Here is a 13,371-nt window from a genome sequence, read left to right on the forward strand (position 1 = left end):
TGGAGGAGCTGCAGTGGCTCAGGGCAGATGAGCTGGGGCCGCCACGAGGCCAAGCTGTCTGGCGTCCGGGCCGAGTCCCCCTCCCGCCTGCCCCGCGGCGCCGTGGCTGTGGCTGAGGAGAGGCCTTGTACGGAGAGGAGGGGGTGGCACGGCCGTCTGCACCATGTGAGGGACCCGTGCCTTCTGGGCGTTTCATAGCCATCACGCGATGCCGGGAGTCGGGAGCGAGGGCCGCGGGCCGGGCCGGCTCCTCTGGGTGTGCGTCCCCTGCTACAGCGGTTGGCCCCCCGGTCTCCAGCAGGGCCTGGAGGGGGATGGAGCTGTTCCGCTGGGGGAGGCCCAGCCTGGTGTAGGACCCGCGTCTGTGCGGCATCCCCACCCCGGGACTCGCCGGACCTTCCACGGCCGCCCCTCTCTCCATGGATGCAGCCGGCGTGGGGGGCCTGCGGGAACCATTAGCCTTTGGGATCCGCCAGCACCGGGGCGGGCCGAGTGCCCAGATGTGCCGCTCCAGGTCCCAGCAGGCCTGTCCGCTCTGCAAGGAGCTACAACGCACCACCACCCACTTTTCACCGTAGGACGTCCTAAGGAGGCCGGGATTCATCTCCCCGAGAGCTCCGCTCGCCGGGTGGTTTTGCCTCCCACCGCCTGGACCGTCGAGGCCCCCGCGTGAGCTTCCCGCAGCTGCTGTAACAACCAGCGCACGTGCGCCGTTTTACAACAAAGCAAATCCAGTGTCTTGCCGTCTGTGCGTTATGAGTCTGACACGGGCCCCAGTGGTTTAAAATAAAGGCCTTGGGAATCCCTATCCTTTCTGGAGGCTCTCGCAGGGAACTCTGTCCCTCTCCACCTTCTGGATGCGCCCCGGGCCTGGGCTCCTGGCCCTGCGGGAGGCCGTCCATCTAACCCTCCCCGTCACAGCTCCCTGTGGGCTCTCCCACTTGCAGGGACCCCGGTGATTACGGTGGATCTACCCGCACAATCCAGGACGATCACCTTATTTCCGGTCACCCGGTTAGCAGCCTCCATGCCATCTTCAATCTTGATTCCGTCCTGGGGTAACGCGGCACATCTATAGGCTCTGGGAGCAGGACGTGGGCACCTTTGGGGGCCCTTCCTCCGTCCCCCGGTCCCTGAGAGCCAGAGCGCAGCCGTAGTCTCGGGCTGACAGTGAAGGTGTACCACCCGGGTCCTCCCCGTGACGCATGAGGGGAGCGGTCGCGCACCGGCAGTCACACGGCATAGTGCCAGGCCCGTGCTGACCGGCTCCGCACAGCCGACCGGACGAGTGTGCCACCTGTGCAAGGTCTCCGTGCTCCATCCTCTTCCACCATCGCTTGCTGGTTTTCTGCAAAGGCGGGGATCCTGCGGAGACATGACGGGGACCACTGATCTGACTTTCCTCAAACCTGGCTTTTTTTTTTTTTAAGGCTTTATTTTTTTCAGGGTAGTTTCACATTTCCTTCAATTGAGGGGAAGATCCAGAGATTTCCCTCCCCCTCCTCACGTCCAGTGGCCCAGTTATCAACCCCCCCAGAGCGGTACACTCGTTACAGTCGATGACTCTACAGGTCCACGGCCACGAGGCCTCCTCGCCGCCCAGCGCCCCGCTCACCGAGGGCTCCCCCGGGGGCCAGGCCTCTGTGGGTCTGCACGTGTCATGGCGCTGGGGGGTCACACAGACGGTTTTGCGGCCCTGGACCCTCCGCACTGACTGCCCCCCCTCCGCCCCTCGACCCCTCATCTGCCTCCACAGTGTCGCCGTCCCCAGAACGTCGCGGACCCGGAGTCACACAGGCGGGCTTCTGTGACCCCCTGACGTGTGCCGAGCCTCCCCCACGTGGTCCCTGCACGAGCTCCTGTCCTCTGAGCGCTGTGGGTCGGCCCGCGGTTCATCTGTCCACCTGCCCACGGGCGTCTGGCTGCCTCCGGACGATCGTGAACAGAGCTGCTACGCACATCCACATTCGGGTCCTGCGGGGATGGGGTCTCCACCTCTTCAGGGTAACCGCCGGGACAAGGTGCCGCATCACGTGGTCAGAGCACATTCAGTTCTGCGAGAAATCTCCCAACCATCCCGCGAAGTGCCGCTGCCTCTGCTCTCCGGCCCTGGTCCGCACCAGTGCCTGGCGCCTCCAGAGTTTGGCTCTGCTCGCAGGTGTGTCATGGGATCTCGTGTCTTAGTTTGCATTTCCCTGATGACACAGGATGCGGAGCATTGTTCATGAGCGTCTTTGCCATCTGTGTGTCGTCTTGGCTGAGGCGTCCGTTAGGGTCTCTGGCCCACTTTTAAACTGCGTTGCTTGTTTCCTCACTGTCGAGGGTCACGAGCTCTGCATATTCTGGATAAGTCGTCTTTACCACATGTGTCTTTTGCAGACATTTTCTCCCCCCTGTGGCTGGGCTTCTCACCCCAGCAGTGTCTTTCACAGAAAAGCCCAGCGTATCTACTATTTCTTTCAGAGATGGTGTCTTTGATGTTGTCTAAGAATCATCACAACACCCAAGGTCATCTAGGTTTTCTCCTATGTCGCCTTCTAGGAGCTTTATAGTTTTGCATTTTACATTTAGGTCTGTGATCTATTTTTTTTTTTTGAAAGATTTATTTACTTGAGAGAGAGCAGGTGCAAAGGTGGGAGGAGAGGCAGAGGGAGAGACTCTCAAGCAGCCTTCGCTCTGTGCAGGGAGCCTGACGATGGGCTGGATCCCAGGACCCTGAGATCATGACCTGAGCTAACAGCCAAGAGTCAGACACTTAACCGACCGAGCCACCGAGGCACATGAAAAAAGTTTTATGTTTTTAAGTCATCTGTACAGGCAGCATGGGGCTCGAACCCACAACCCCGAGATCAAGAATTGCATGCTCCGCTGACTGAGCCTGCCACGTGCCCCTGGTCTGCGATCTGTTTTGGGTTAATTTTTATAAAGGGTGTGAGGTGTGTGTCTAGATTTATTTATTTTTTTTAATTGCGTGAGGATGACCAGTTTTTCCACCACCTTTGGTTGAAAAGACTGTCTTTACTCCTTTGTAGAGGTTAGTTGGCTCTATTTAAATGGGTCCCTCGATTCTGTGATGCTGCTCCTCATCTCTGCACTTCCTGCAGGAAAGTCCTATTTCTGTCGTGTTCACTATCTTGGTGGGAAGGGGGCAGTTACACGGGCCCCCACTTCGCCCTTCCTGCTCTAAAGACCCCACAGGTCCAGGGCCCAATGCAAGGGCTCTGCCAGTGGCTAAGCGTCCCCGTGCCAGCATCGCAGACGGACCCACGGACCCGAGCGTAGTGACGGTGGACGCCAGCCACGGGGCCGACTTTGATCTGGATTCTATAAACAGGACCCCGATGACATTGCAAAACTGGTCTCCGTTTAGATCCTGTGCGTGAGAGTCCCCAGGAAGTCTGTCTCCCTTCCCCCTGAGTACAGCTCCCCCTGCTGAACGCCCCCGACGGCTCCGCGGAAAGACTGGGAGAAGATTCCGTGTCAGGAGAGAACCTGTGACCAGACTGGAGCCTCGTCCAGGGGCACCTGGCTCCCCCTTCCATCTGAGAGCTGCGAGTTCTTGACCTTGGCGCTGGTCTGGAGGCGGTGAGGAGCTGTGACGGCCAACGGCTTTCTCATGGGCGCGGCCTGGTCCCAGCGTCAGGGTCAGCACAGACCGCGCAGGCTGTGCAAGCCGGCTCCGGGGAGAACTAGCCTGATTCCAAAGATGGTTCTTGTTGGTGTGTAAACCCTCCTCCACCTGACGAGGACCCTCGGGGAGGCTCAGAGAACACTCTGCAGGGGGCAGATACTAGAAGAGGTGACGTGGCCGCAAGACAGTGTCAGCGTGGTGAGGGGCAGCAGCCCCGAGCGGTGGCCAGGATGTTCTGCCTGGGGTGGGGCAGCCAGGCCGTCTGCGGGGCGCCGCTCGAATCGTCAAGCCAGACAAGCACCTGGCCCCATTAGCTTGCGCACACCTGCTCCGGGGAGGTCGTGACATGGTTCAGAGAGGCTGCTCTCCTCTGGCACAGAAGCAGCTGCAGGGACATGCGAGGGCCCTGAGAGGGCACCAAGCAGACCGGAGGGAGGACAGCCCTCACCCTCCTCCTCCCAGCCCGTCTCTTGTGCCCCTGGTTCGGCAGGGCCCAAGAGGACGCTCGCTGGCTGAGCGCAGCGGAGTGAGGGCTCCAGGCCCTCCCCTGCAGCCTCCGCATGCGGCCTCCTCACAGACACGGACTTGCACTGGCGAGGCCGCTGCCTGACGACCCGCGTCCTGGGTAGGGATGAAGCCGGCCTCAATGTCCTTCTGAAAAGTGGAGGCAAAGGCCTGGTTGGTGTCAGGACACCTCTGGGTGATGTGGGTAACACCCCACATTCCTTCGTGTTCCACCTGGAACCTGGGCTTTCTGAAAGGTAAACACTAAATTATAAAGTTTACCAGTATCCACCAGTCTTACATTAAAAAAAATATATATAATATATATATATATATATATATATGTATGTATGTATGTATGTATGAACAAGGGGCGCCTGCGTGGTGCGGTTGGTTAAGCATCTGACTCTTGATTTAGGCTCAGATCGTGATGGCAGGGCTGTGGGGTTGGCCCGGGTCGGGCTCCGGGCTCAGCGGGAATCTGCTTGGGGGTTCTCTCTCTCCCTCTGCCCCTGCCCGTCCCTCCTGTGTGCGCGCTCTCTCTCCATCTAAAGTAAATAAATAAAATCATTTTTTGAAATTAGAGAATAGAGTAAAAAGAGGCACCAGTTAATATTTACAGGTGTATGTAGCAAATAAGGAGAAGATACGCGCTGCCTGTGCTGCCCCCGTTTCTGGATCGTGGCTGTGTCTGCTCCTTAGAACTTCCATCCCCCACGGGCCCTCCACCCGCCGTGTGCTCTCAGCAGGGCAGCCGCAGGCCTGGGGTCTGCACGTGGACGGTGGGAATCCTCGTCAGTTCTCACACCCCAGGGGATACCTGGGTCCCAGACACGGTCGTCCTGGTCCCCGTGAGGACTAGGGAGCTGCCCTTGCAGTCAGAGCCTGTCACCGCGGGTGGTACAGAAATGCCCGTCCTTGTTTGTGGGACAGATGCTCAGGCGGAAGCCTGGGTGTGCGGTTCCAGCCACTGTCGTGTTGCCGGGTGGAAGCTCCCACTGGGAACCGAGATCCCCCAGCAGACTCCGGATGGTGGACAGGAGAGGCCCGGGCTGGCTAGACCCCTGGGAGATGGCGAGGGAGCCCCCCTGCCGCTGCTCCTGGCTCCTGGCGTGTGTATCTCGGCCGTGGCGGAGACGGCCCCCGCGTTCCTCGTGGGGTGGTGCTAACACCGCACTCGTGTGGCCGCGGTGGCATCTCTCCGGTTCTGCGGCCCAGTGGCCAGGCGCAGCCCGGCTGGCTCTCGGCGGCGGAGGCCAGGCTGCCCCTCATCCTGGGGCCTCACCCACCACGGGAAGGGGCTGCTTGTCTGTGGGCCGTGGGGCGCGAGCCTGCCTCCTGGTGGCCGCCGGTCCCCCTGCTGGGTCTACAGAACCCCCGCGGGGCCTGCCCGACAGAAGCCCCCACGCTCACCCGTGGACGGTCGCCGTGCTGGGGGCCCTGGTGCAGATCCTCTGGAGTCTGGGCAGTGGGCGCGGCGCCTGGGAGGCGCAGGGGCAGGCGCGCTGGCTTCCTCCTGAGGGCATCCAGGCCGCCCGCTCAGCGCCCCTCGGGCTTCCATCTGGGAGTTCAGGGGTATCCCACTTGTCACAGCTCCTGAGGCGGCACAGTTCTGAGCTGCCCCTGTTCCTGTCACCTGACCCTGTAGCAGCGAGAGCACAGAGAGGAGCACCTGCTGCGTGTGCGTGGGGGTGGGGGGGGCGCCACCAGCTCAGAAGGAGGCCCCCCCATCCCTTTACTCGTAAAAGTGGGCAGCTACGCCAGGAAGTAAAGGAGCCAGCGACAAATCATCCACTATCTCACCATTCGGGGCGGGCGGTGTGGCCACGGGGGGGTCTTCGGTTCCTGCTGCCCGGTTCCCCCCCGGGTGGCTCTTCCTCCTCCCGTGCGTGGCCGCAGGTGCTCCGCGCTGCTCTGGTGCCTCTCCTCCCGTGGGCCTCTCCCCGCCGGTCACGCCGGGGGCCCTGGGCCTCCTGAGCCCCGCGGGGTGTGTGCGTGCATGTGCGCGTGTCACGCCCTGGCGTCTGTCCCCCCGGTCCGTGGGACGGAGGAGGGGACTGGCCGTGGCAGTCTGCTGGGGGTCCCCCCTCCCAGAAATCAATAAAGCTTTAAGAAAAGATAACAGCTCATTTCCCCTCGTGCTGCGCTGCGGGGCTGGGGCCGCGGTGGAGCCACCAGGGTCTCGGGCAGCGCCCGGCGGGGCCCACACGGGCTGCTTTCACACGGGCCTGCTCGTGAACATTTGCTTCAACAGACTGTCACGTTCTTTCTGTTTTCTCCTCTGACACATGGGCTATTGTAAAACGTATTTCAGAATTTCCAAACACATGGGTGTCTCTACTTAATTTTTATTTGATTTTAGGCTTGATTCAACTTTATTCAGAAAGTGTATTTTTTAAATGACTTCAACCATGTGATGTTTATTAAAATGAGCTTTTTAGCTCAGGTCGTAGCCAATTTTGGCACATCTTCCTGGGGCGCGTGGAGAGAGTGTTGCCTCCCGCACTCAGCCCATCAGCCCAAGGAGTGGCGGCGGCGCCGCAGACGTCTTCTCTGTCTTCGCTGGCTTACTGGGCGCTTGGTTCTGACAAGTACTGACAGAGGCGCGCCAATGTCCCCACTATGATTGTAGGTTTATCGGTTTCTCTTCATAGTTTTCCTCGATGTACTCCGGAGCCGTTACCAGATGCCGCCGTATGTAAGAGCCCTGCTGCCTCGGCCAGCTGCTCCAGTATGGCTCTGGAATGGTTCCCTTTAGCTCCAGCAAGGCTGTTTGCCTTAGAGCTTACCTGCCGCCAGCAGCTGGGCATAGCTTTGTATTTCCTGTTGCTGCCCGACGAAGGAGCACACGCTTAGCCACCTAAGGCAGCACCGTCCCGTGGGCTCCAGCTGCCATCTGGACACTCGCTGGGGCCGCAGCCTCATCCGGAGGCTCGAGTGGGAGGCACACAGCGCAGGTCTCTGGCACTGTCCGCGGGTTTGTCTCCTGTGGTGCAGGCCTGAGTCCCGGCTCTCGGTAGCGGCTGGCCATCCCACAGATGGCCGCGGTTCCCCAGCACGGCCACGGCTTCTCTAAGGCCAGTCTGCTGAGAGGAAACCCTGTGGAGTACGATGTCATCATGAGTACCACGTTGCCCTCGCCAGGCCGTATCAGCTAGGAGCAAGCCACAGACGTCACCGTGCTCGAGGGGGGCTCACACAGGGCGCACCTGCCCCGGAGTGCTCAAGCCCAGCATGATTCTCACTGCCCTGACATTGCCCAGCCCTGAGCACTCTTAACCACTCTACCTACCTTCCTCCCGTGTACGTGCTGTTTTAACGCTCATGTATTTGTGATGTTAGTGTTGTTTGGTGCATATTCACTCACAGGTGTGCTCTCCCTGTTGAACCACAGCCCTGCCTGCACCTGCACACCCAGCTGGGCTGCTTTCTTCTGCCGGCATCGCCCTGCCCTCTGTTAGTCTCCTCAGCAAGACCAGCTGCCGAGGGGGCCCCTTTATGTTCTGTTTGCCCAAAGATGTGTTTATTTTGCCTTAAATTAAAAATATATATATATTTATTTATTTGAGAAAGCAAGCATCAGTGGGGGAGGGGGCTGAGGGAGAGGGAGAAGCAGACTCCCCGCTGAGCAGAGCGCCCAATGCAGGGCTTGATCCCAGGACCCTGAGATTCTGACCTGACCCGAAGGCAGATGCTTAACGGAATGAGTCACCCAGGTCCCCTTATTCATTTATTTATTTTTACCCCTTCAAAGGTAATATATCTTTTTTCCTTTAATTTATTTAAGATTGATTTATTCACTTGAGAGAGAGCAAGCGGAAGGATGGGCAGGGTGAGAGGGAGAATCTGTAGCAGACTCCACACCCAACGTGGAACCAGGTCACGGCCCTGAGGTCACAGCCTGAGCCAAAACCAAGACCCGGATGCTCAACCGACGGAGCTGCCTGGGCGTCCCTTCCTTCCACTAATCTGCAGGCTCCCCTGCCTGTCTAGTTTTGAGCTGTGTTACCATGGGGTGCTTTGCAGAGTGTGCGTTGCCCCACTTGTTTTCCACTAACCTGCTTGAATTTATAACGCATGTCAATGCTGTGACTGGATGTCTATCAACCTTGAAAAGTTTTCTTTGAATGTTGCTCCCTCGTCCCCGTCCTCCACATTGGCGACTCGAGACCCTGTGATCAGACCTTTCCTTCCGTCCCGGCACTTTTGCTCCGACCATGTCCCTTCCCTTCGCGTGGCGCTCCAGGTTAACGGTCCGTGTGCAGCCGCGTCTGCTACGCTGCTAAGAGCTCTCCCATCCATCTCTCAACTTCAGGTTTTGTTTTTTCAGTCTCAAACTTCCATTTGGTTCTTTATTGTTTCCAGTTCCTGCCCAGACTTTTTTTTTTTTTTTTTTTAAGATTCATTCATTCATGAGAGACAGGGAGGCAGAGACCCAGGAGAGGGAGAAGCAGGCTTCCTGCGGGGAGCCCGACATGGGATTCGATACATGGGATTCGATCCCGGGACCCCAGGATCACAACCTGAGCCAAAGGCAGACGCTTAACCGCTGAGCCCCCCAGGGATCCCCGCCCAGACTTTTTGATCTGTCTCTTAATTCCCCGCACACGCCCCTTGAGCTCGGTGTCCAGGAGCGGCTCGGCAGCTCTGTCTGGGTCTCCTTCTGCTGTTTATCGTTTTTTTAGTCACTCTGTGCTTCTTCATTTCGCTGATTATCTTTTGGGTGCCGTGCATTCTACATTAAGAACTTTGGAAGGGCACCGGGTGGCTCCGAGTCTTGGTTTCCGCTCACGATCTTGGGGTTGTGGGATTGAGGCCGCGTCGGGCTCCGTGCTGGGTGCGGCGTGTGCTTGGGATTCTCTGTTCCTGCCACTTGCGTGCACACACACTCTCTGTCTCTCAAGGAAAAAAAAAATTGGAGGTGTGCTAAAGTTCAGGATGATGTTCTTGTCCTGCAAGGGATTTACGGCGCCGGGGGCAGCCCCAGACCACCTTGGTCCCGCCAAGGCTGAGTAGGTGCAGGGGGCCTTAGCGATGGAGCCCTTCAGGGTCCCCGCCGGGGCCGCTGGATAATGCACAGGGCCCTCGTTTAAACTTGAATTCCGGATAAACAGCGAACCCTTTTTCTCATGCACTTCTCCAAAATTGTGTTTTGTACTTTTGTCAGCTAAGTCTGGCAAGTGCAAGCCGGAAGCCGTGCTGCGCGCGCTGGGTCTCATGCACGGTGTCTCCCCCCGGCGCTGTGACCTGCCAAACGCCTCGGCCGGCCTGGGAGCGGCCGCCCCTTGGGTGCTGACATCCCTTGGGTGCTGCTGCTGAAGCCCACCCCTGGTGAGGACCGCTCGCCCGCACCCCTGGCGCATCCTGACGGCTTGCACCTGTCCCCGCCGAGGTGGGGTCGCGGCTTGACTCCTTTTGAACTGTTGTTTCCTGTCGGGTCGTGTGGACCCCGAGTCGCCCGCGGTGACTTACTGTGGCCGCGAGCCAGGAAGGCATCAGGAGAGCGCGGCCACTGCCCTTCCCCGGCCGCGCGGGTGCCGAGGAGCTCGGCTGATGTGCTCACTGCGCTTCAAGCACCCCCTTGGGATGTGAGCGATGCCGGTCGTTTTGCTTCCTGGTGTATTTTTGTGACTCCTTAAGATGTATTTCAGGAACTTTTTCTGAACTTCATCTCTAAACCGTTGCTAGTGTGCACCATCCGGAGGCCTTGCTTCTGCGGGGTCCCCGCCTCACCATCCCCACCTCCTGCACACGGCCTCCGCGGTGCCTCCAGAGGGGCCAGGCCCTGGGCCAGCCCCGTCCTGCTGTCCCCGCTCGGCATGGTCACTGCAGTGATGCAGAAGAGCCACAGAAGCTCATCGGGGCAGTTACTCACTTTGGGGAGCCCAGTGGGGTGTGACTGCCACCGTTGCCCTGTTTCAGAGAAGAGGACATGGAGGCCTGGGTAGGGGACCCACCCAACCCTGGTGGGCAGAGGGCCCGCGGGCCGGTGCAGGTGGGGACCCCAGCTTGGCTGTCTGCTCAGACCTTCCACTGTGGCCACGCGGGGACGCAGTCCCCGGCGCCTCGAGCTGCCTCCTCTGAGCCCCAGGGGCCTCTGCCGGGCCACCCCCTCTGTATGTGGGAGCCAGGGCGCAGTTGGCGGGGCGGCTCCCGTAGGGGTGCACGGGGACCTCTCTGCCCCAGGCCATTTCCCCCGGTTCTCTGCTGGCTCCTCCAGGTGGTCTCCAGTGGCTTCTGGGGGTTCTCATGCCTCCCCAGTTGTCTGCACTGTGGCCTCTTTCGTAGATTTTAAATATCTTGTTTTTAAGTGCTGTCTACACCCCAGTGGGGTTCGCATTGCAGCCCTGAGGTCGGGAGGTTCGGCGTCCGGCCTTTGTGGATTTTAGAACCTTTCTGGGCCTGGGCCGGTGGGACGGGGTGACAGATTGGGCTCCCCTGGACTGCATGGATGGCAGCTTGGGGGGGGGGACCAGGACCCCTGAGCCCCCTCCCTGCCAGGGCCAGCTGCCGAGGACCGGGTGGCCACTGTCCTCCAGGGAGCCTTCCGGCGGCTCCTGGCCAGGAAGGAGCTGGGCCGTGGCGGGTGCACCGGGATTACCTGGAGCAGCTGGAGCGGCTGCAGCGGGAGGTGTGTGAGCGGGACCGGGCTGGGGCAGCTGCTGGGGGTTGGGGCGGCTGTGTGGAGGGAGCAGGCCTTCGTGGCCCTGATGTGGAGGGAGCAGGAGGCAGGAGGAGCGGCAGCAGCCCTGCTGCGGGAGGAGGCCCTCAACGACAGTGACTCCAGGTGGTCCTGTGGGAGGTGGGGGGGTGGGGGACAGGGGTAGGGGTTGGGGTCAGGGGGCGGGTGGGGGTCGGGATAGGGTAGGGTAGGCGGGGGGAGCAGGGTGAGTAGGGGGCAGGGGACGGTGGGGGGTGGAAGGAGTGGGGGGGCCGGGGCAGGCGGGGTCCCTGTGCGGTGACGGGGCCGGGGGCACAGGCGGACGAGCTGCTGACCCGGGCCGGGGGCTCAGGACGAGGTGGGGGCGCGTGGCGGTCGTGGAGAGCCAGGACCTCAGCGGGAACACGGCGCTGTCGGAGGTGGTGGCCGGCGGCCAGGCCTGCACCATCCAGCTGCTGGCAGAGCAGGGCGCCAACCCCAATAGCAAGTTGGGCGCTGCGCCGGGGCTGGGGCTAGGGGTGCCCCCCCGCCGCCCCCTGCGCCCCCCAGTCTTGCTCAGGAGCCCCTGACACAGGGCGCCTTCGGCCGGACCCTGCTGTACCGAGCAGCCTTCGGGGGGCACCTGGAGGCCGTGGAGGTGCTGCTGAAGCTCGGAGCCAACCCCCGGGGTGTGCACAGATGACGGTAGCACCCCGGAGATGTGTGCGTGGCGGCCAGGAGCACCCCTCCCCGGCAGTGGCGGGATGGGGGCTCAGCCCGGGGTGCTCGCCTGCAGGGCCCCGGGGACAGCCCGTGGGGGTGTGGAGCAGGGAGCGGAGGGGGAAAGGGATGTGCAGGCCCTGCTTTGTCTCGGCAGGGAGGCCCAGAGGAGCCTTGGGCGTCTCAGTTTTGGGGGCACTGCACCACCATGGGCAAGGCTTCGGGACCCCAAGGGCGAGCAGGGAGAGCCACGTTTCTGCCCGCCGGTGCCCTTCTTATCTACAATGAGCAGAGGCTCGGAGCTCCTCACGGGCGTGCTTGGTCCCTAGGTGGCCTCCCTGGACGCCGTGGTCAGTGTGCTGCAGTCATGGGACCTGGGCCTCACCGACGCCATGCTCTGGAGCATGGAGGCCGAGCGGCAGCGCCGGGCCCAGGAGGCCGAGCAGCAGCAGGAGGCAGAGGCCAAGCGGTGTGGCTGGGGGAGGGGGGGGGACAGGAGCGCCTCTGACCGGCACCCCCACCCCAGCTTGAACCTCAAGGTGCAACAGCTAGCTAAGGCACAGCAGCAGCGGTAGACCCAGGTGAGCGCCCCAGGTGTGTGTATGGGGGGGGGGGCGGGGGAGTATGGGCTGGAGGGGCGGCTGTCGGCCGGGCAGGGAGGCCCGCTGACGGCTGACGAGGGGCCGCCCAGCTGCAGCAGGCCTACTGTGAGCTCAACCGGAGGATCACGGAGCAGGACGAGTGTGAAGGAATGTGCGCCAGCCAGGCTGAGCTCACCCTGCAGGTGGGTGAGCTTCTGGGGTCGTGCCCCCCCCACCTGCCCCCGCCATAGGTGTCACCTTCCAGCAGCAGCCTCCCGGGGTGGCACTGGAGGGGGCAAAGCCCCGCCGTGAGCAGAGTGTGGGCTCCCCTGCAGGCCATCAAGGACGCAGAGGCCCAGGTGGACAAGCTATGGCTGGAGGCCCAGAGAGCTGAGGAGACGCTGGCCATGGCCAGGCTGGAGCTATGGGAACAGACCCAGGAGGGTAGGGCAGGTCTGGCGGGCAGGGGTCCCGGGCCCAGGGAGGGGGACTGGGCATTGGGTCCTCCCACTGGCTCCTCCCCTTATGACCCCACAGAAGAGGAGGAGATGCCTGGGCTGAAATGCCAGGTCTCTGAGCTGCATGACGTTCTGATGAAGGACGTGGGTGACCGCATCCACGCTGATGGCCAGTCAGTGGCCTGGGCTGGGTGGGACGTGAGCTGAGGGCTGTGACAGTGACCTGGTGGCTGCTCCTAGGTGGCCCCTTGTCATCGACCCTTCGGGCCATGCAGCCATCTTCCTGCGCTACCAGGACACCAACTACGTGGACGTGGTGAACCCCGCCCACCTGCAGCCTGAGAGGATCTGGCTGACGCTGCTGGGGGCGCTCGGGTGAGGCCGCGGGAGGGGGGGCCCCTGCTGACCGGCCTGCCCAGCAGGTACGGGAAGCCGCTGGTGTTCGACCTGCACGAGCTGGACCTGTTCTCTGTGCAGCGGCAGCAGCTGGAGGCCGCGCGGCCAGGCCTGGCCCAGGAGCTGCGGAGCCAGGGGCTCCTGGAGCGGGAGCGCTACCTTTCGCTGCTGCAGCCCGCGGACGAGCCGAGCACAGCCCCACGCAGTTCTGGGCGGCGAGCCTGGGGCACTTCCACGTCTTCTTCGTCACCAAGGCCCGACGGCCGCCTGCTGAGCAGCTGCAGGTGCTGCTCCCTATGAGGGTGCTGCTCCCCGGGGGGTCCTCTAGCGCCGGGCCCCAATAAAGCTTGGGCCGCGGGACTGCAGGCCCCAGACGGCTCGTGTCCTGCTGCGTGCACGCACCCACGCGGGGGGTGGGGCGAGGCAGGGGCCCCAGCCGGA

The 13,371-nt window shown here is 61.8% G+C and overlaps 1 protein-coding gene across 1 annotated transcript; it reads left to right on the plus strand.

The window, feature by feature from the left end:
* Window positions 1–7,173: 7,173 nt before the first annotated feature.
* IQANK1 (IQ motif and ankyrin repeat containing 1) lies at window positions 7,174–13,331 on the plus strand. The gene is given in 11 exon segments (XM_055314049.1): window positions 7,174–7,258; window positions 9,303–9,441; window positions 10,058–10,251; window positions 10,637–10,714; window positions 10,717–10,766; window positions 11,825–12,076; window positions 12,187–12,279; window positions 12,412–12,707; window positions 12,775–12,909; window positions 12,957–13,117; window positions 13,120–13,331. Coding segments are annotated over 11 exon segments (1,638 nt in total). The 3' UTR covers window positions 13,275–13,331.
* Window positions 13,332–13,371: the final 40 nt, after the last annotated feature.

This window comes from Nyctereutes procyonoides, unplaced genomic scaffold (genome assembly GCF_905146905.1).
Source record: "Nyctereutes procyonoides isolate TBG_1078 unplaced genomic scaffold, NYPRO_anot_genome, whole genome shotgun sequence".
Classification (NCBI taxonomy): domain Eukaryota; kingdom Metazoa; phylum Chordata; class Mammalia; order Carnivora; family Canidae; genus Nyctereutes; species Nyctereutes procyonoides.